Source organism: Chlorocebus sabaeus, chromosome 9 (genome assembly GCF_047675955.1).
Source record: "Chlorocebus sabaeus isolate Y175 chromosome 9, mChlSab1.0.hap1, whole genome shotgun sequence".
NCBI classification, from domain to species: Eukaryota; Metazoa; Chordata; class Mammalia; order Primates; family Cercopithecidae; genus Chlorocebus; species Chlorocebus sabaeus.
In genome coordinates, this window is record NC_132912.1 from 115078002 (window position 1) to 115099154 (window position 21153).

The window sequence follows — 21153 nt, forward strand, 5'->3', positions numbered from 1 at the left end:
AGGCAGCTCTGGCAACTGGAGAGATGGGGTGAAAGGTCTTTGTGTGGGTCTGAGGGCTGAGGTACCCTCTAGCCAGACTTTCCTGTCCTCCAAATTCAGCAGGGAACAGCGCCACTTCTGCCTTTGTGAGGCTTCTGATCTGAGGGGCACCTTGAGTTATTTTAGTTTGTTTTTTTTTCATCTTAGTTGAAAGGTGATTGGCCACAGGAGGACAGGGTAAATTGTGTTGAGGCAAGCTGGCTTTTGTATCGGCCCTTAGGGGCTGAGGTGAAAGGCTTTGACACTGAGCCAGGGTAGCCTTGGCAGCTTCTCCCGTCCTGGTCAGAACACTTCCACTTTCAGTTGTGAAAAAAAAAAAAAAAAAAATTAAAACCAGGAAGTGAAGTCCCTGAGCACGTTAGAAAGCCTGACATGGCCTGACTCGGGACAGCTCAGAGCAGGGCAGAACTGGAGACGCTCTGGGCCGGACTTCTGCCCGCATGGATGTTCTGAAGCCACCCTGTCTCTGGAGGAACCGGGAGTGAGGGAAGAAGGACAGGGACTTGTGTGGCAGGAAGAACCTGGAGCCGGGAAGTCCCTGTTGGCTAGAAGCACTGAGAGATGTGGCCCCCTCCCAGGGTAAGGGGACCATCAAGGGGGTGTTATTCAGCAAGGGTGTCTTGTGAGGGTGTGACAGAGGCCAAGGGGGCATCCTGACCCCCAACTTTCATGAAGCGACTTAGAATCAAGGGCCGGCTGAGTTCTACGAGCACACCATGCTCTCTCCCTCCTGGTCTCAGGCATGCCTTCAGATCCTGTGTCAGGAGGAGCAACGGGAAAGAAGGATGTGGGGCATGCTTTCTCCCAGCTCTCTTGGGGGAGGTGAACCACAACAGAGACCTCTTTTTGTGGGTCTGAGCAGCCAGCATAGCTCCCCTGAGGTGGGCTGGGGGTTTGCCCTCAATTTTATGTTGGATAAGACTGATGAATGAGACCCATGGGGTGGGAGAGACAGATGAATGGAGTTGAGTGTATTTTAGGAAGCAGGGTTACAGGTTAAGTATCAGGTACTGCTTAATTCCTAAGTACTTCCTTCCTGATGCCCACTGCCTGAGGGTCCTAAGGTGAACCTCAAAGACCCTCAGGGAGTAAGCACTAGAAAGGGACTCTACCGCCGGGGCTTGGTACCTTCTGAGATATCAACCTTTTTTTGGTAGTCTGAAAGGTAGGATGGAATCTGTAGCTCCAATGTGTAGGTGACTGGTATTCTATATCAGAGGCAGAGTCTTAAAAAATAACATTAAGGCCAGGCGCAGTGACTCACACCTGTAATCCCAGAACTCTGGGAGGCCGAGGCAGGTGGATCACCTGAAGCCAGGAGTTAGAGACCAGCCTGGCCAACAGGGAGAAACCCCATCTCTACTGAAAATACAAAATGTAGCCGGGTGTGGTGGCATATGCCTGTAACCCCAGCAACTCAGGAGGCAGGACAATTGCTCGAACCTGGGAGGCGGAGGTTGCAGTGAGCTGAGATGGTGCCACTGCACTCCAGTTTGGACGACAGAGCGAGACTCTGGCTCAAAAACAACAAACAAAAAAAAAACCATTGAAAACTGGCTTAGTTTTTTTTGTTTGTTTGTTTCTTTCTCCCTCCATATTCTGATATGGAGTCACTCCGTGGTAGTCCCCTCCGACTGATCAGTATTCGAGGTTAAACACAGAACATGTCTTGAAAGAGGCGTGGTGTAAAATTTTGTAGGCATCTTTTGTGTATTTGGCATAATAAAAGGAACAAAAACCTAAATAAAACAAGAAGTATAAATGCAAATGCTTATAGGACAGGCAGTAATAAACAGAAGGAAAGTAGATGGTGTGTAATAAGATGCTAATGGTGGAAACTTTAGCAAAATTCAGAGCAGTCATACCCCAGAAAAATGTATTCAAATTTAATTATTAAAAAAAGAAAACATCTTTAAATCCAGATCAAACAGAATGTTTCAGCCTGGCCTGACCTAAAATAGTCTCTCCCAGGCTATATTATAATTTCTTGAGGGCAAAGACACCAACAACAGTATCAGTGTGTCACTGCATACTAACCATCCACCTACAGTGAGACCACAGATACTACAAGGAGGCTGGAGATGGGGAAGGAGAGAGAAATGAATGTAGAGAGGGAAGATGAGGCCAGGGAACAACCAGTACATAGGTATTCTTATATTTAATCTAGACAATCTTCTTCTTCTTTCTTTTTTTTTTCTTTTTCTTTTTTTTTTTTTTTTTTAAGAATGAGCCTTGCTCTGTCACCTAGGCTCCCAGGCTTGAAGGCAGTGGCAACATCTCGGTTCACTGCAACCTCCGCCTCCCCGGTTCAAGCATTTCTCCTGCCTCAGCCTCCTGAATAGCTGGGATTATGGGCATGCGCCACCACGCCCAACTAGTTTTTGTATTTTTAATAGAGACGGGGTTTCACCATATTGGCCAAGCTGGTCTCAAACTCCTGACCTCAAGTGATCTGCCTGCCTAGGCCTCCCAAAGTGCTGGGATTACAGGTGTGAGCCACTGCACCTGGCCTACAGGATTTGCCGACTTTTTAGAAACCAGGAATACAGTGTCTGCTCCTGTCTGTCTCTCATATGCCTCCTCAGCAGATGGGCAGACCCTCAGCTGGAGTGCAGCCAGAGGTGACTTTTGTGCCTGACAGCACCCAGCAAGGGTGAGGCAATGCCCGCAGCAGTGAGTCCAGCCATCACTGCTTATCACATTCTGCTGGAAATGCGTCTGGGTCTATTTCTCCATTGTATGTCCGCACATCCTGAGTTCGGAAAGGGACTCTCTCACCAACTTGTCCCCCTGGCACAGGGCCTGACACTTCCCAGATTCTCAACTCATTGTTTGAATAAATGCACGAGATCTGGAGTTTGGAAGGTCAGACAGCCCATGCACTGCTGTGGTCAGGCCATAATATCAGCCTTCTTTGCGGGGAGCTGGTGGATCTCCCAGTCTTCATGGATTATTCTATTCTAAGAGTTGTGAGGTTGCGAGTGGCTCAAGTTGAGGATGTGGGGGCTAAGGGAAAGCTAGGTCAGAGACAGGCCATGGTTCCTACAACTAGAAGTGCTCTGTTTAAATAGAAGAGAGGGCTTGTTGGCCAGGCGCAGTGGCTCACACCTATAATCCCAGCACTTTGGGAGGCCTAGGATCAGGAGTCTGAGACCAGCCTGGCCAACATGGTGAAACCCCATCTCTGCTAAAAATACAAAAACTAGCTGGGCATGGTGGTGGTCACCTGTAATCCCAGCTACTTGGGAGGCTGAGGCAGGAGAATCGCTTGAACCCAGGAGGCGGAGGTTGCAGTGAGCTGAGATCTCGCCACTACACTGCAGCCTGAGTGACAAGAGTGAATCTCCGTCTCAAAAAAAAAGGAAAAAAAGAAAAAAGAAACAAGGGGCTTGTTAAGACCTTTGCACAGAAGTGGAGGGACAGTAATCGTTCAAGACCGTGATCATCTCTTTTCTTTGGGACATCTCATAATAGAACATCTGATATTGGCAAGGATGTGAAAACTGAGGAAAAGGGAAGGAAAAGGGAGCTAGACTTGATTGAGGACTTCCCATGTGCCTGACAGCATACCTGCAGTTCTATACACAGCATCTCCTTTAAGTAGTGATTTTCACCTGCTCCTTCTGCGTACAGTGGCGGGGAACTGATGCTCAGTGACTTTAAGTAACTATCCCCAGGGCTACACATGTAGTAAGTGAGGAGCTGTTGCTCTGGTACCTGGACGGACATGACCTTGAAAGGTTGTCCCTGGAAATGACACCATTGACAAGAAAGCTTGTTGCCTGCACTATGAAACTGTTGACCCTTGACCACTGGTTGTGACAGGCAGTGCAAGGGCTGATTCTGCAGAGAACCAACGCAAGAAGTCCGCTTTCCCAACCTCTTGCCTCACCCTGGCACAGGTGACGGGGTCCTAGCACTTTGTCCGGCCTATCTTTTTACAGACCCCCTTATCAGATCCAGTGGATTTCTGACACTACTTCCTCTTACCCCAGTTCTCTCATAATATACTTGGTCAGCAGGCCTGGGATGCCCTTTGGGGGTGTCACTCATACAAGTTGTCCCGGGGTCAGGATTTGGACTGTGACTCACTTCAAGACCAGTGGTGGATCAAGGTTGACTCTATCGACCTGAGCTCCTGTGGGATTTGTCACTTCTGGGGTCACATCCTGTGGGTGACTCAACTATCCTATGCTATCTTAATGGACTGACTTGAGAGGCTCTTGGTATTTGACTTAACATGACATTTCCCGATAAATGCTACTCAGCTCAACTGGCCAAGGCCTGGCCCCACCCAGGCTCTTTGGAGTATGTGAAGGCAATGGCTCCAGTGGTGCAGTGTCTGCACTGGGCCCCATGCACCATCTCATTCATCCTTGAAGACTTTTTCTTCCCCCACCCCCCCGCTTTTAACTGCAGATGGACCCTCCACCTCCAGCAGAAATACCTCTTCACCATTTACCTCCCCTAAATGTCCCACTTGCCCCACTTTAGTGCCTCTAGCACATCTGGCCATTCCCCTTCTCCACTTCCACTTGGCTCCATCCAACCTAATGAGATGATTGGTCTCTCCATGAGGAAAGTAGATAGACACAGCAACAGTTGAGAAAGATGGTTTGGTGGCAGGGCCACTGGCTGGAATCATAGTTGAGATCTTACTAGACATCAGCTTGATTGGTAGAACTCTCATCCTTTTTTTTTTTTTTTTTTTTTTTCCAGACAGGTCTCACTCTTGTCACTCCGCACATCCAGGCTCCCAGGCTGGAGTGCAGTGGCGGGATCATGGATCACTGCAACCTCGACCTCCCAGGCTCAACAGTCCTCCTACCTCATTTTCCTGAGTACCTGGGAGTATAGGCATGCCCAGCTAAATTTTTTATTTTTGTAAAGATGGGGTCACACTATGTTGCCCAGGCTGGTCTCGAAATCCTGGCCTCAAACGATCCTCCAGCCTCAGCCTCCCAAAGTACTGAGATCACAGGGATGGACCATCATGTCTGGCCAGATCATCATCTTTGCCCCTGGAAAAGAGACAATTGGCAATAAAGCCAGGGGATCAAGGATCACACATCTTTGAGGTTCTAGTGTTCCATCAGCCATCTTAATGTGCTCCAGTCTGCAATGGCCTCTTCCTCCTTCAAACCCATGAGCTCACTGCACACACTGAAGCATTCTGTAAGAGTTTCTAGGACTAGATAGACCCATAAGTACCCAGATGGCAGGAACTATATCAGCCAAGTGTTTGTCCCTCAGCACATGGCACAGTGCTGAACAGGCAGGTCCACAATTTTTGTTTACTTTGCTGAAAATAAATGTGTAGGCTGGGTACAGTGGCTCATACCTGTAATCCCAGCACTTTGGGAGGCCAAGGCGGGTAGATCACTTGAGGTCACAGTTCGAGACCAGCCTGACCAACATGGTGAAACCCCCTCTACTAAAAATACAAAACTTAGCCAGGTGTGGTGATGCACACTTGTAATCCCAGCTACTCAGGAGGCTGAGGCAGGAGAATTGCTTGAGCCCTGGAGGCAGATGTTGCAGTGAACTGAGATCGTACCACTGCACTCCAGCCTGGGTGACAGCGTGAGACTGTCTCAAAAAAAAAAAAAAAAAAAAAGAGGCCGGGTGTGGTGGCTCACGCCTGTAATCCTAGCACTTTGCGAGGTCGAGGTGGGCAGATCACGAGGTCAGGAGTTTAAGACCAGACTGGTCAATATGGCGAAACCCAGTCTCTACTAAAAATACAAAAATTAGCTGGGCATGGTGGCGTGCCCCTGTAGTCCCAGCTACTCAGGAGGCTGAGGCAAAAGAATCGCTTGACTCTGTCTCAAAAAATAAATAATTAATTAATTTTTAAAAAAAACGTATAAATAAGTTAAAAGTGCAGAGGGTAAATGTATCCCTTGCCACACACACACTTCTCCAGCCCACCAGGTGCTGCCAAAGTTGAGCACATCCCATAGAGCACTGGTTTCAAAAGCATCATGACTGCCTGGGGAATTGGCTTAATCTTCTACTGGACCAGAAGTTCTGAGCATGTTTTCCTGTGCTAAACACACTGCCTGGCACACAGTAGGTGCTTGAATACCCAAATGGATGCATTATAAGGGAACCCTGACCTCACTCAGGTTAGGTTGCTTAGCATTGCTCTTCTCGTGGCATGAAGCCCCTGGCTGTGGCATTCCTGAGGAAGACTCCGCCGACCCTGTCCTGCTCTGTGCATAGAAGCACGTTCAGTTCCTTGTGGGATTGAACACTGCAGACTTTCCTTCAGCAGACTCTCCTCGCTAGTTGCCTTTCTCTCAAATTGTGCCAACAGTGAGTAAAAGGTGAAAGTGGTTTGGTAACAGCAGCTTCCCATGTTGTCTTAGGTGCTGCGCTAGGTGCAGTGGAATCCACAGGTGAGGATGGTCACTATGTGTGTGAGTCTGTAGTGCGTGAGTCTATAGTCTATAGGAATAGACCTCACAGCACAGGGAGGTCTATTGACACACAGATGTTCATGAGTCACTGGAAGCCTCACTGGGACCCAAACCTGAGGAAAGGGCTTACTCTGTTCCACCTCTCCTAACTCTTCCGAGCTCTGGCTCCTGTAGCTTTTCCTGTGCAATTCAGCAGCAAAGATCTCACCAGTGGATCTGCATCGAATGCCCTAATGATTTATTTGTGGTATGCTTGCATATGGTCCAGGACACCTGTCTGAAGCCTAGACTCTTAACCCTTTCTCTGCCAGCTGTCTTACACGTTGGGACTGTTAGATGCCGTCTAACAATTGGGCTTGGAAGAGAGATATGAGAGGTTATTATCACTTACCTTTTAAAAAATTATCTAAGCAATCAAATTGAATCTTTCCATGGTGTGGAAACGACTACTTAGCTACCACCTGGTGTTTTAATAGGGCTCCCTTTGGTAATGCTGTTTCCCTGCTCTATCCACCACATCTCTGCGGAGATGATAAGAAGGACCTGCCCCGCTGGGTGCCACGGCTCATGCCTGTAATCCCAGAACTTTAGGAGGCTGAGACAGGTGGATCACTTGAGCCCAGGAGTTCAAGGCCAGGCTGGGCAACTTAGGGAGACCCCATCTCTACAAAAAACTTAAAAATTAGCCGAGTGTGGTGGTGCACACCTGTAGTCTCAGATACTTGGAGGGCTGAGGTGGATCACTTAAGCCTGGGAAGTTAACGCTGCAGTGAGCTGAGCGTGGGAGGATGGGGTTGCCATGACCTGTGATAGCGTCACTGCATTCCAGCCTGAGCAACAAAATAAATACATAAATAAATAACATAAGGCCCCTCCCATCTGCCTGGGGCCATGGCTATTATAAGACAGTGGCTTGAGCATCCATGCATGCTGGTGAGTGGCTGGGAAATTATCAGCAGGCTGTAGGTCAGGATCTCAGACCATCCTTCCTTCTTAGCTACTTGGAATGAACATTGAAAGACACACTTTCAGGGCCGCTCGGCCCTGTGACTCAGCATTCACCTTTGCTCTGGTTTCTTATCGGCTAGGGAAATGGATGAAAAAGGTTTCCACCCACAGAGCTGCTGTCCAGCTGGATTACTTAGTGGCTGAGAAGCATTTTACACAACATGAGGGCTTGGAAGAGGCTGTGTGTCGAATGTAGTTTTGGTAGTGGGAGAGCCACGCTTGTAGAAACAAAGCTGAGGTATATGCTTAGGTGCATTCACGTGAAATGCCACCAACCAAGGTGGTAGGATTTTCCAAATTAGCTGCCTGTGTTGGAGGTGGGATTATATGGAGCTGTTCATTTTATTCTTTTCTTTTTTTTTGAGCATGAATATTTCAGAAGGAACAGTACACGTCAAGTGTTACCTTCCCAGTGAGACTACTCTAAACCTCCCTAATTCAAACTCATCTGCTGGATGCAGTGGTTCACGCCTGTAATCCCAACACTTTGGGAGGCTGAGGCAGGTGGATCACTTGATACCAGGAGCTCAAGTCCAGCCTGGACAACATGGCAAAAACTGTCTCTACTAAAAATATAAGAATTAGCCAGGCATACATCCGTAATCCCAGCTACTTGGAAGGCTGAGTCATGAGAATCGCTTGAACCCAGGAGGCAGAGGTTGCAGTGAGCTGAGATCACACCACTGCGTTCCAGCCCGGGCAACAGAGAGAGACTCTGTCTCAAAAAAAAAAAAATAATAATAAATAAATAGATAATGAAAACCAATAAAAACTCATCTCCCTGCTGTATTCCCAATTCTCTTTCCCTGCTCTTGTTGTTTTTGTTGTTTCGTAGTCCTATATAATCTAGTTGTTGCTCAGGCTTGTTGTCAAACTCCCCAATATAATTCAACCTCACAAGGGCAGGGTTTTCCCTGCTGTATCCCCAGCACCTGGCACAATACCACATATACAGCCAAGTCCTTGAGTAACTTTTGGCTGAATGATGGAGTAGCCAAGACTTTCAAGAAATCCAGTCATGAGTCCTCCTCTTCCATCTGTCTTTTTCTTGTTTTTTGTTTTGTTTTGTTGTTTTGTTTTTGAGACAGGGTCTTGCTCTGTTGCCCTGGCTGGAGTGCAGTGGCACAGTTACAGTTCACTGCAGCCTTGACCTCCCTGGCTCAAGTGATCCTCCCACCTCAGGCTCCCAAGTAGCTGGGACTATAGGCATACACCACCAAGCCAGGCTAATGTTTGTAATTTTTGTAGAGACAGGGCCTCACCGTGTTCCCCAGACTGGTCTCAAACTCCTGAGATCAAGCAATACATCCACCTCAGCCTTCCAAAGTACTGGGATTTTAGGCGTGAGCCACCGCACCCAACCTCCATCTCTCTTTTTCTGTGAGGATTATCTTTTCAGAAACACAAATGCGTATATAATTCATTGCAATTGAGAAGATAATGTACACACTGTCCAAATATTTTTTTCTTTCTCCTGGCAGCACATCATAAGCTCTTTTCATGTTATTACCTACAGATCGACTTTCTTTTTTAAAATACCTGGCCAGAATTCCATTGTGTGGAAGTATTATAATTTGTTTCATTATTCTCCTATCAAGGAAGGCTTTCCTAGGCTTTTGGATTAGCCTGTATGGAAAAAGTCCAGTAGATTGTCCCCCAGGGAAAGCTATTCTCAGCTACCCAAGCTATTTAAAATGATACAAAATCCAAAGGGTCAACAATTCTATAGCTTTAATGATGATAAATATAATAGCTAAATACATGAACCTATGTGCCAGGCATGGTTCTAAGCACTTTATATATCCATTAACTCTTTTAATCATAGTGACAGCCTTAGAAGGGAGATAACATTATTGTCATTTTGTAGATGAGAAACCACAGAGAATTAAATTACAAAGAAAATGACCAAGAAGAGCTTGAGCCCAACTAGTCTGAGCCAACATTCTTAACCTGTACTTTACATGTCATTTGTGATGTAGTTTATTGATCTGATGTCTTTCTATGAGATAAGTTGATAGTAGAATTACTAGGTGAAGGGGCATACATTTTATGATGTGGTAGAGGGCAATGGGGACTTCTCTAAGAGATGGCACCAAATGTACATTTCCACAATTCATGTTGCATTTCTCACTGTTTCATCCCTGGAATCGATGCACGGGGGAAAGGCATGTCATTTAAATTTGCATTCTTAAGAACTGTAAGCAAAGTTGAATGTCTTTCCCTAATTGTAAGTAACTTGCTTGTTTTGCTGTGAACGTTCAGGACATCCCCTCTGCCCTTGCCTTACTGGGTTGAATTTTGTTTTTCATTGACTTTTGAGTTTCTTATTAAAGAAATTAACTCTTAGCCTGTCTGAGGGGTTTGATACTTTTTCCTCAAGTGTCTTTGTCTCTGGTATCTTTTCTGTGGGGGAAGTTTTTATTTTTATATAATTAAACTTGCCAACATTTCTGTTTATAGATTTTAGGTGTTATGTCTGTCTTGAGTCTTCTCTGTGCCAAATTATAAGAGAAAAATCTCTCCATGCTTTTTCACTCCAACTATTCTTATGGTTTTCATTGTTTTATACTTAAGTCTTTGACCTATCTTCAACTTATTTTTGTTATAGGAATAAGAGAGTAGACAGCTTAATGTATTCTCTCCGAATGGCTAACCAGTTGTCTCAGTATATTTATTTTAAGTGAAAAAAAACTATTTTGATTGAAATGCAATTTAGTACATGATAATAGCATCTACTGGGCGTGTTTCAAGATGATTTTATTAAATAGGTTTGTCTATTCATGACCAATAGAAAACTCCTATAGCTGTTTTTTTATTTGTTTGTTTTGTTTTGTTTTTTGAGGTAGAGTCTGGCTCTGTTGCCCATGCTGGAGTGCAGTGGTGCAATCTTGGCTCACTGCAACCTCCACTTCCTGGGTTCAAGCAATTCTTCTGCCTCAGCCTCCCAAGTAGCTGAGCTTATAAGCGCATGCCACCACGCCCAGTTAATTTTTGTATTTTGAGTAGGCACAGGGTTTCACCATGTTGGCCAGGCTGGTCTTGAACTCCTGACCTCAAGTGACCTGCTCGCCTCGGCCTTCCAAAGTGCTGGGATTACAGGCATGAGCCACTGCGCCCGACCAGAAAACTCCTATAGCTCTATAGTAAGTATTTAAATTTGGTAATGATTACTGCACTGCTACCTACCCAATTCTTGCTATTTTTCAAAATTGTTTCACTCTTTGTTAAGTTTTATTTTTTTCTGGATGTACTTTATAATTGGCATTTTAGTTCCCAAGAAAGTCTTCATTAGGGTTGCATTAAATGTATAGATACCTTTAAGGTGACAGGAACCTTGAATATTTCAGGTATGTCTTTCCATTTTTCTAGCCTTCTTAGGTACTTCAGATCTAAACTTTTAAAATAGAGGTTTTACACATTTATTCTTATATACAATATTGTGAATAGCATCTTTTTCATGACTTCTAAATTAGTTATTTGTATAAAATAAAGGAAAACTATTAACTTTCTACATACCAATGTTAGTAACTGGCCACCTTTGAATTATCTCAGTAATTATAAAAATGAAATATACTAATTACCTCTTATTTCCTTAGAGGGTTTTTAGAATTTCTCCTCTCAGTTCTTTTTTTAAGTTTTGTTTTGTTTTTTAATTGGGAGAGATGACCACAGATTTTTATCTCAGATCTGAATGTTGACCCTTTGGATTTTGAATCATTTTAAGTAGCTTGGGTAGCTGAGAATAGCTTCCCTTGGGGGACAATCTACTGGGCTTTTTCCATATGATGCTTTTCTCTGACTGAGTTTTGTGAAACAGGATCATTGTCTCAAATCACCTCATCTGTCATTTCCCTAGTAGAAGAAATCTACTTGTGATACAGGAAAGCAAACTAGTTTAAGAAAATATTTTTTAAAAGCCTTTCACCCCGGGGCTCTGAGGAAATTGGGTGAAGGATCTTGCAACTGAACACACACCTGGTTCACGTTCATAGCGTATAAAGGAAAAGGTTATCAGATCTTTCCAGGTGTGCTCATGATGCTAATGGTTTGTAATTTCATGTTGACCTTTTGTCATTACTTTTGGGTTTGTCTAGAAATACTGACTCTGTAATCAAGGACTGAGAGAGAGGTTTTCTAGGTTGAGGGTAGCAGGAATGCAGAAAAAATGATTTTGGAAGCTGGGTTAGAAATGGAAAGGCCAGCTCAAAAAGTAAAACTTTCATATACAGTCTCCTAAATAACAAACAGGTCCCTCTGGAGTCATAAGTTGTAAAGACTTTTGACATGGTCTCTAGGAGAGAGTAGGTTTTCCTAGTATGGAAAAATGTGTTAACTAATTGGGTGTAAGAACTTGAGGATGCTGGTCTCCTTTTTAATTAGCTTTCTATCACCATAGGATGAGCCCGTACATGCAAGAGAACACAGAAATCAATTAAATACAAATTAACGAAGGCAGATTTTTTTTTTTTTAAGTTTTCTTTTCTTTTCTTTTTTATTATACTTTATGTTCTAGGGTACATGTGCACAACGTGCAGGTTTGTTACATATGTATACATGTGCCGTGTTGGTGTGCTGCATCCATTAACTCGTCATTTACATTAGGTATATCTCCTAATGCTATATCCCTCCCGCTCTCCTCACCCCACAACAGGCCCCAGTGTGTGATGTTCCCCTTCCTGTGTCCAAGTGATGTCATTGTTCAATTCCCACCTATGAGTGAGAACATGCAGTGTTTGGTTTTCTGTTCTTGTGATAATTTGCTGAGAATGATGGTTTCCAGCTGCATCCATGTCCCTACAAAGGACACGAACTCATCCTTTTTTATGGCTGCATAGTATTCCATGGTGTGTATGTGCCACATTTTCTTAATCCAGTCTGTCATTGATGGACATTTGGGTTGGTTCCAAGTCTTTGCTATTGTGAATAGTGCCGCAATAAACATACGTGTGCATGTGTCTTTATAGCAGCATGATTTATAATCCTTTGGGTATATACCCAGTAATGGGATGGCTGGGTCAAATGGTATTTCTAGTTCTAGATCCTTGAGGAATGGCCACACTGTCTTCCACAATGGTTGAACTAGTTTACAGTCCCACCAATAGTGTAAAAGTGTTCCTATTTCTCCACATCCTCTCCAGCACCTGTTGTTTCCTGATGAAGGCAGATTTTTTAAAGCTTATCATTGCAATTTATATCTTATTATTGCACACACAAAAAAATAGTTCTCCAGGCCTAAAAGCAAAGATAATTTGCTTTATTGTCCTTAGACTTCCAGAAACTCAAGGTAACAGAATGATTTCTTTCTTCCTTTTTTTTTTTTTTTTTTTTTTTTTTTTGAGACAGAGTCTTGCTCTGTCACCCCCCAGGCTGGAGTACAGCGGTGTGATCTTGGCTCGCTGCAACTTCTGCCTCCCAGGTTCAAGGAATTCTTGTGCCTGAGCCTCCCGAGTAGCTGGGATTACAGGCATGCACCACCACGCCTGGCTAACTTTTTGTATTTTTGGTAGAGACGGGGGTTTCACCATGTTGGCCAGGCTGGTCTTGAACTCCTGGCCTCAAGTGATCTGCCCTCCTTGGCCTCCCAAAGTGCTGGGATTACAGGTGTGAGTCACCACTCTTAGTCCAGTATGATTTATTTCTTGGCTGGACTTTCTACCTACTTAAACCATGTAGATAACTTCATTCCAACTCTTCTAAGCCTGGAGGAGTAGATGGATCTTGAATGGTCCTTAATGTGTGTCAGAAATACACCCCTGTCACCATCCACCATCCCTATCCAATACCTTGCCAAAGTATTTATTAGGGAGTAATCCTCTCCAGATTTGCCTGAATGACTTCTTATGATCTAAGATTTGGGAGTTTGAGGGTGGGGTGTTTGTACTGCAGGGAAAAATGAGTTAACTGAGAGTGTATGGAATAAGCAATTGTGACCTAGAAAATGTTCATTTGCTCAACAACCACTTGTTGAAAGTTTTTTTATGTGCCCGGCATGGTGAGGGCATGAGAGGCATGGCAGTAAACAAAATTAACATCTCTGTTCCAAAGAGAACATCAGCTCTGTGGGCACAATGAATGGTAAGGAGCTAGGACTATTTCCCAGTGAACAGTGTTGTGGAGAAGAGAACACAAAGTCCATGACACTGACTAGAAAGGAAAAGACAATATTCAATGAGGTGATCAGAAACAGTGGGCCTTGGAGGAAGTGACGTTTGAGGTGAGGCCTGACTGCTCAGCAGTACACAAAAATTTCAGATCTGGGGAAACGTTCCAGGCAAAGAGAAGAGCAAATCCAGAGGCTCTGGGGTGGGAACAGACTTCAAAGAGGATTTGAGTGGGATATACATAGGAAAAATGCAATCTTTTCAAGGATAGAGACTATCAAAAGAAAATGGTATTTAGCCAATAGGGATCGTATGAAAGATTCAGAGCAATAAACATAGTTGACCAAAAATTTAAATATTAGAGTAGAAGGAGCCATGTAGGACATTTATCCAAAGAAAAGGAGACTAAATGAAGACATGCTGCCCCAAGTCCACAAAGGGAAAAAAATTCAAAGCTGAATATGGGGTGATCATAACCTAGACACCAAGAATGGTCCAGGAAGCGTGCACAGAGGTGTGAAGGCAGAAGGCATCCTTCAGCTAACTTGGGAATAAAACATGTTAGGAGCCAGGAGATGAGTGACTGTGGCTCCAGTTATCCATCCACAGGGAAGGGGAAGGCCCTGGAGTGGATCAAGGACAACGATGGTGGACAAATGGGTATCCTGGGGTCTGAGGCCATCACCACATCAAAAAGTGGAGTAAGCCTTTTGACATGGGCCATCCTGGAGTGTGTTGTGGCTTGTTCAGCCATTTGTATATTACATGAAACAGGAAATCCCAGATACAGCATGACAGAGCTCTCTTTCCTCTTTTCTTTACCACTGTTGTGCTTCTCCCTACCCTAACCAGGAGTAATGTTAAAAGGAAGAGGAAATGACAGTCACGCCCACTGCTTGCAGGGGATCCTGTGGAGTGACTAAACCAGAACTGTAGTTTGAGTCACACAGGACATGTGACAAAAGGGGGTGACTTTTTTTCCCCTTGTTTATTTGAACTTCCTTGGAAGTGTCAACAGATTCTAGTAGTCAGAATGGTAACCAGAGCTTCCCATTCCTGTCATGGTTTGACCCAGGGGTCTCACCTTCTCTCAGGCCCTTAGTTTCTCCCCCTTAAACAGTGAGAGAGTTACATGATACAGTTGCAAATCCTCTCAGCACTAACCTTGTAAGGTTAAACATGTTTGAGTGTATTGGGCATTTAAAAGGAGACTATACACCAGGCACAGTGGCTCACGCCTGTAATCCCAGCACTTTGGGAAGCTAAGGTGGGAAGATCACTTGAGCCCAGCAGTTCGGAACCAGCCAAGCGAGACCCCATATCTAAAAAAATATTGTTAATTGTAAAACAATAAAAATAAAAAGAGATTATCAAGATAGTAAAAAGACAACCTACAGAATGGAAGAAAATATTGCAAATCATATCTCTGATAAGTGTTGTGTATATATACATATATGACCCAATTTTTACATGGGCAAAAGACTTGAGTAGACATTTCTTCAAAAAAGAAATACAAATGGCCAAGAAGCACATAAAAAAATGATCAACATCCTTAGTCATTAGAGAAATGCAAATCAAACCCACAATGAGATGCCACTTCACACCTATTAGAATGGCTATTTAAATAGACAAACAAACAAAAAGAAAGTAGCAGTGTTAGGGAGAATGGAATGGAGAGAAATTGGAACCCTCTTACATTGCTGGTTGGATATAAAATGGTGCAGCTACTGTGGAAAACAGTTTGGTGGTTCCTCAAAAAGTTAAATATAAAATTAGCATTGACGCAGCAATTTCTCTCCTAGTTCTACACCCTAAAGAATTGGAAAAAGATATTCCAACAAAAACTGTATAGAAATGCCCATAATAGCTCTGTTCACAATATCAAAAGTAGAAACAACCCAAATATTCATCAACTGGTAGGTTGGTTGGTAGATAGATAGATAGATCGATAGATCGATAGATAGAGTGTAGTCTATCCGTACAATGGGATAACATTAGCCATCAAAAGAAACGAAGTACAGACATACTACCGCATGAATGAATCTTAAAATTATACTATGTAAAAGAAGTCAGACACAAAAAGTCATATATATGGTTTCATTTATATGAAACATTTAGAATAGATAAATCCATAGCAACAGAAAGCAGCCTAGTCCTTTCTCTAGAGGCTGGGCATTGAAGGGATTGGGAAATGACTGTTAACGTGTTCAGGATTTCTTATTTTATGGTGATGAAAATGTTTTGGAACTAAATAGACGTGATGGTTGCACAACATTGCGAACGTACTAAATACTGCCCGATTGTACATTTTAAAGTGGTTAGTTCTACATTATGTAAATTGTATCTCAATTTTTTAAAAAAACTGAAGAAAGGCCGGGTGCAGTGGCTCACGCCTGTAATCCCAGCACTTTGGGAGGCCAAGGCGGGTGGATCACATGAGGTCAGGAGTTTGAGACCAGCCTGGCCAACATGGTGAAACCCTCGTCTCTACTAAAAATGCAAAAAATTAGATGGGCATGGTGCCGGGCAACTGTAATCCCAGCTACTCAGGAGACTGAGGCAGGAGAATCGCCTGAACCCGACAGGCAGAGGTTGTAGTCAGTCGAGATCACACCACTGCACTCCAGCCAGACTCTGCCTCAAAAAAAAAAAATTTTTTTTGAGGAAGAAACCATGTGAAATTCTGTGCACCTCCTACTTGAGTTGGATACCTGGTCAGTGGTAGCAAACTAAGTAAGCTATTTCCATTGACAAATACAAATAAATCCTTCCTCATTGTCTTCCTCAAATAAAATCCCTTGCCAATATAGGCAAGGTACTCTCATTCTCATGAAACTGTGGCTTTGAAATATGTAAATATCTCTCTTGTTTGTAATGAAGTGGTCAGTCTTGTTCTATTTGTGGGCAATATGATTGAAGTCTGTCTCCAAGGAGTAGTCAAACATTAACAGACCGTGATCCAGATTAAACTACGAAATATGTTCTCGTTTATCCCATGCCAGACCCTTAAAAATGGATGTTAGTTAAAATTGAGGTTTCACAAAAATGCAATCTTCTGGGTTTTCTGGCGGTGGGGGGCAGAATTCTGACAATCTGTGACCCATAGTATTGTTACTATGTGGTAACAATCACCTGAGATTTACAGCAAGTGCCCCAATGAGACTGGCTGTAGATTCTCTGTCCGTTTTCTCCCCTATGTATTACCAGTCAGGTTATTCACTCTCCTTCCTGACCCCACCCCCACGTCACCACAACTGAAAAGAAATTCAATTTTTAGACCCTAATTCAAAGACATTTTTTGCAAAGTCTCCTATTAAAATATACATGTGCCATCTGGAAGAAGAGGGCAGAAATCCTTAGTGCAACCATTTTTTCCCATAGTTGAACAGGAGGGTGTTGGTAAGGATCTCTTCATTTGTGGGTGGGATTGAGGCAGAGGGAAAAAGCCCAGATAAAATATCACCAGTCTGGGGTGGTCATGGTGGCTCACACCTGTAATCCCAGCACTTCGGGAGGCCAAGGTAGGAGGACCGCTTGAGCCCAGGAGTTTGAAACCAGCCTGGGCAGCATGGTGAGGCCGTGTCTTTACAAAAAATTAAAGAATTGGCTGGGCGCAGTGGCTCACACCTGTAATCCCAGCACTTTGGGAGGGTGGATCACGAGGTCAGGAGATCGAGACCATCCTGGCTAACACGGTGAAATGCCATCTCTACTAAAAATACAAAAAATTAGCCAGGCGTGGTGGTGGGCACCTGTAGTCCCAGCTACTTGGGAGGCTGAGGCAGGAGAATGGCATCAACCTGGGAGGCGGAGCTTGCACTGAGCCAAGATCGCACCACTGCACTCCAGCCTGGGTGACAGAGCAAGACTCCGTCTCAAAAAAAAAAAAAAACAAAAAACAAAAAACTACAGAATTAACTGGGTGTGGTGGCACACACCTGTGGTCCCAGTTACTCAGGAGGCTGAGGTGGGAGGTTCACCTGAGCCCACGAGGTTGAGGCTGCAGTGAGCCAGAATTGTGCCACTGTACGCCAGCCTGGGCAACAGAGTAAGACCCTGTCTCAAACATATATATATATATCTCCAGTCTTGTCACAGTATCCCAGCCTGCAGGGGGTGGCTGGTGGCGGACTGGACGGGAGAGCACAAAACAGGCATAGGCTTCTCCTCCCCTTTAGCACTGCCACCTGCTTTTTCTTTTTCTTTTTCCTTTTTTTTTTTTTTTTTTGAGACGGAGTCTCGCTCTGTCGCCCAGGCTGGAGTGCAGTGGCCGGATCTCAGCTCACTGCAAGCTCCGCCTCCTGGGTCCACGCCATTCTCCTGCCTCAGCCTCCCGAGTAGCTGGGACTACAGGCGCCCGCCACCTTGCCCGGCTAGTATTTTTTTGTATTTTTTAGTAGAGACGGGGTTTCACCGTGTTAGCCAGGATGGTCTCGATCTCCTGACCTCGTGATCCACCTGTCTTGGCCTCCCAAAGTGCTGGGATTACAGGCTTGAGCCACCACGCCCGGCCCCTGCTTTTTCAATTTCACAATCTTCCCTGAGGCAGTCCCCCTTCTCTGCCTGGGCTTTATGGCTAGCTTTTGAATGCTTTTGCATCCTGGAGTGCCACCTCATCATACAAGCCCAGGTAAGGCTGAATTCCAAAAATCCCAGCTTTCAGAATCCTGCCAGATGGTCGGTCACAGTAGCACCCTTGTTATTATGTAACCTAGCATCTGTGGGACTTTGCTTTTATTTTTGTTTTGACTTCTTTCTCTCCCCTTGAATGCAATATGGAAAGAACCAAGGAGTTGAGGACTATTATCCCAGTTTCTGAAAGTTCAGTTTTCTCCTCTAAAATGGAAAAGGACTCTCCAAAGTCAGGTAATAACTAATCAAGGGGCAGAAAGATAGTAAGAGTGGTCCAGGATTTCTTGTGACTGTTCCTGCCCCCACACAAAATTCCTGCACCTTGTGGCCTTTCTCAGACTACAGTGAAGTGTGTTTCCCTTGTTAAAGAAGTTTCCAGGTGGCAGCTAATGGCAGCTCTCCAAAGCTCTAAGGGCAACTGTGATCTTGATCTGATCCAACTTTTAATTGAGCTTGCTTTGTTCTTTTGATTTTCAGTGGGCATGTGCGGCCTCATCTCTGAGCTATTGTTTCATCAGGCATTGCAGTAAACTTTGAAGAATGCAAATTCTGAGCTTCATGTGCTGTCACCTGTAAGGTGCTAGGCACATTCAATCCCCTTGAATTCTGTGACTAGAACCTATAAGAAAAAGTGAATTGGCTTTTTGTAGATGTTCATAGAGAAGTAGCAATAGGGAATGATGGGTGGTGAATTTGGACAAGTCACTTTATCCCACAGCGTTCATTTCCACTTCTGTGAAATACTACTTTATAGTGTTGTTTGGCCTAAATTAAACAAACCATGCAAAAAGCCCAGTCCTATGCCTGGCATACAGTAAGTGCTCATGTGTTTGCTGCTATTATATTCTCCTAATCCTGTTTGAAAGCTGTGAGGCAGCAACTTTCCAGGAAAAGATGGCTTCGATAAGGGTATGCTCCTAAGACCTACCCGAAAGTAGTCTCTCCTATTAGAGTAGTTTGAAACTGAACTTGGCTGAAAACTATAAGAAAGGCTGGGTTGGGGGAAGCCTTTGTTGCTTTTAGTTTCTTGAGATCTCTTCTTGACCTAACTCTTCAATGCTTGCCACGTGTCACCCATTCTCCAGCACTGTTTCTGTGCACCTGACTGACGTTTGCCTCATAGTAAAATGATTCCACTGGGCTCCCTGGGGGAGAGAATGTTGGGCATAGCAAGCTGTAATGCTGTTGATCTCGGAAACCCTTCCGATGCTCCAAAAAATAAAGCAATGAGCAAGACATATCTAGCCAGCAGGAAATACCCTTCATACAAAATGGTTAATTTCTAAAACCTGTGGCATCACATCGACCGATCTCTTCTGTTTGGTTTATATGGGGGAAAGCCAGCTGGAAGAGTCCTTCCTGACCTGTGGTCTGCCTGGGCAGAGGAGGTACTGTCCTCTGACCACCAGGTTCTGTTGGGTCTAGCAGGCTGCCTTCTTCCAGGCTTTGTACACCAACATTAAAAGGGCAGTCGTTTCTCAAAATTGTCTGGGAAATGATTAACTTGTTTCCTTTGATCCTTCCTGCTTTGTGTGAGGACAGTCAAGTAGCAGGGGTGGAGAATGTGTTCTATTATTTTCAACAGTGCTAAGTAAACAATGGGGGAAATTCTGCTACTAGAGAAGTACAACTCTATTTGAGGGTTTGAAGGCGTGTGTGTGTGTGTGTGTGTGTCCTTCTGTAAACATAGAGCTATTGAGTACAAAAATATGGCCGTTTCCTCTAAATTTTCTTTCCCCTGTTTTTTTTTTAAGGTCTGAATTTCCTGCTGCTATTCACAAAGATGCTTTTTATCTTCAACTTTTTGTTTTCCCCACTTCCAACCCCGGCATTGATCTGCATCCTGACATTTGGAGCTGCCATCTTCCTGTGGCTAATCACCAGACCTCAACCCGTCTTACCTCTTCTTGACCTGAACAATCAGTCTGTGGGAATTGAGGTAATTTACCAGTCATCCTTTTAGTTTGTTAACCTTCATCAAACTCAAACTGTAACTCCAAACCTAGGGATAACTCTTGAAGGGGATTGGGTGTGGCATGGGAAAGCTTTCATGTTACTGATCAACAGGCAATATACAAATTTAAACTTCTATTACTGGCACATTTTCTTTTGTAATAAGGAAGGTTGTTGTATGACGTCAGTAATCTAGATTGGAGTTGGCAAACTATAGCCATGAACAAAATCCATCTTTTTTTGTGCATCTGGCAAGTAAAGAATAGTTTTTACCTTTTTTAAGGGATGAGTTAAAAACAAAAATGGGCAAGATGAGGCATGTCCCACAAAGCCTAAAGTGTTTGCTATCTAGCCCTTTACACAAGTAATTTGACAACCCATGATCTAAATAATAGTGTCAGAACTTTGGGGACAGGAGAACATTTTCATCGAGATACCCAGTGTCTGAGAACAATTAAGCCATTTCCTCCAGTTAAATTCTAGCTTTGAGTTAAATTTATTTTTCTGAAAACTATAGAAATTGAACTAGGCTCACTCCCCTGGCTTTCAGCAAATTCCCCAGCTTCCTACATCTATGAACAAATTGAAAGTTCCAACAATGTTCTCATTTCTCCTTCCTTCTGCGCCCATGAATATCTTCATCTGTTTTCATTTTCTACCCTCTTCAGAGGAAAAAAAGCATTCCTGTTCCTTCACAAGGCTAACTTCTTCTGTTCTTTTTACAGTCTTCTTTCTCCAAGATAGAGGGAATCTTACTCCAAGCTACCTCTACTCTCCAGCTCCTCTCCCACCTGTGGGTATCTCTGCATGTTCAATGTCTTCATTGACATCTTCTTGTCCCGCTGCATTCCACCACCACCTCTCACTCCTTTCCTTTCCCACCAGAGTTCTTTGAGAGTAGTTTGCATATTGATTTCCTCTTCTGAACTTCAACCCACTGAGATCTGAGTGTTTACCACTACCATCTCCTCCACAGTGCTCTCAATCACTCATAACCT

At 44.0% G+C, this 21153-nt stretch overlaps 1 protein-coding gene across 1 annotated transcript in view; it reads left to right on the plus strand.

Annotated features, from left to right (window-relative positions):
* Positions 1 to 361: 361 nt before the first annotated feature.
* Positions 362 to 21153, plus strand: part of ACSL5 (acyl-CoA synthetase long chain family member 5) — a 52007-nt gene continuing 31215 nt past the window's right edge. The window contains exons 1-2 of the mRNA XM_007964103.3: positions 362 to 618; positions 19957 to 20141. Of these exons, the coding sequence (XP_007962294.2) occupies positions 19986 to 20141 (156 nt within the window). The 5' untranslated portion in view covers positions 362 to 618; positions 19957 to 19985. The remainder of the gene's footprint in view (positions 619 to 19956; positions 20142 to 21153) is intronic.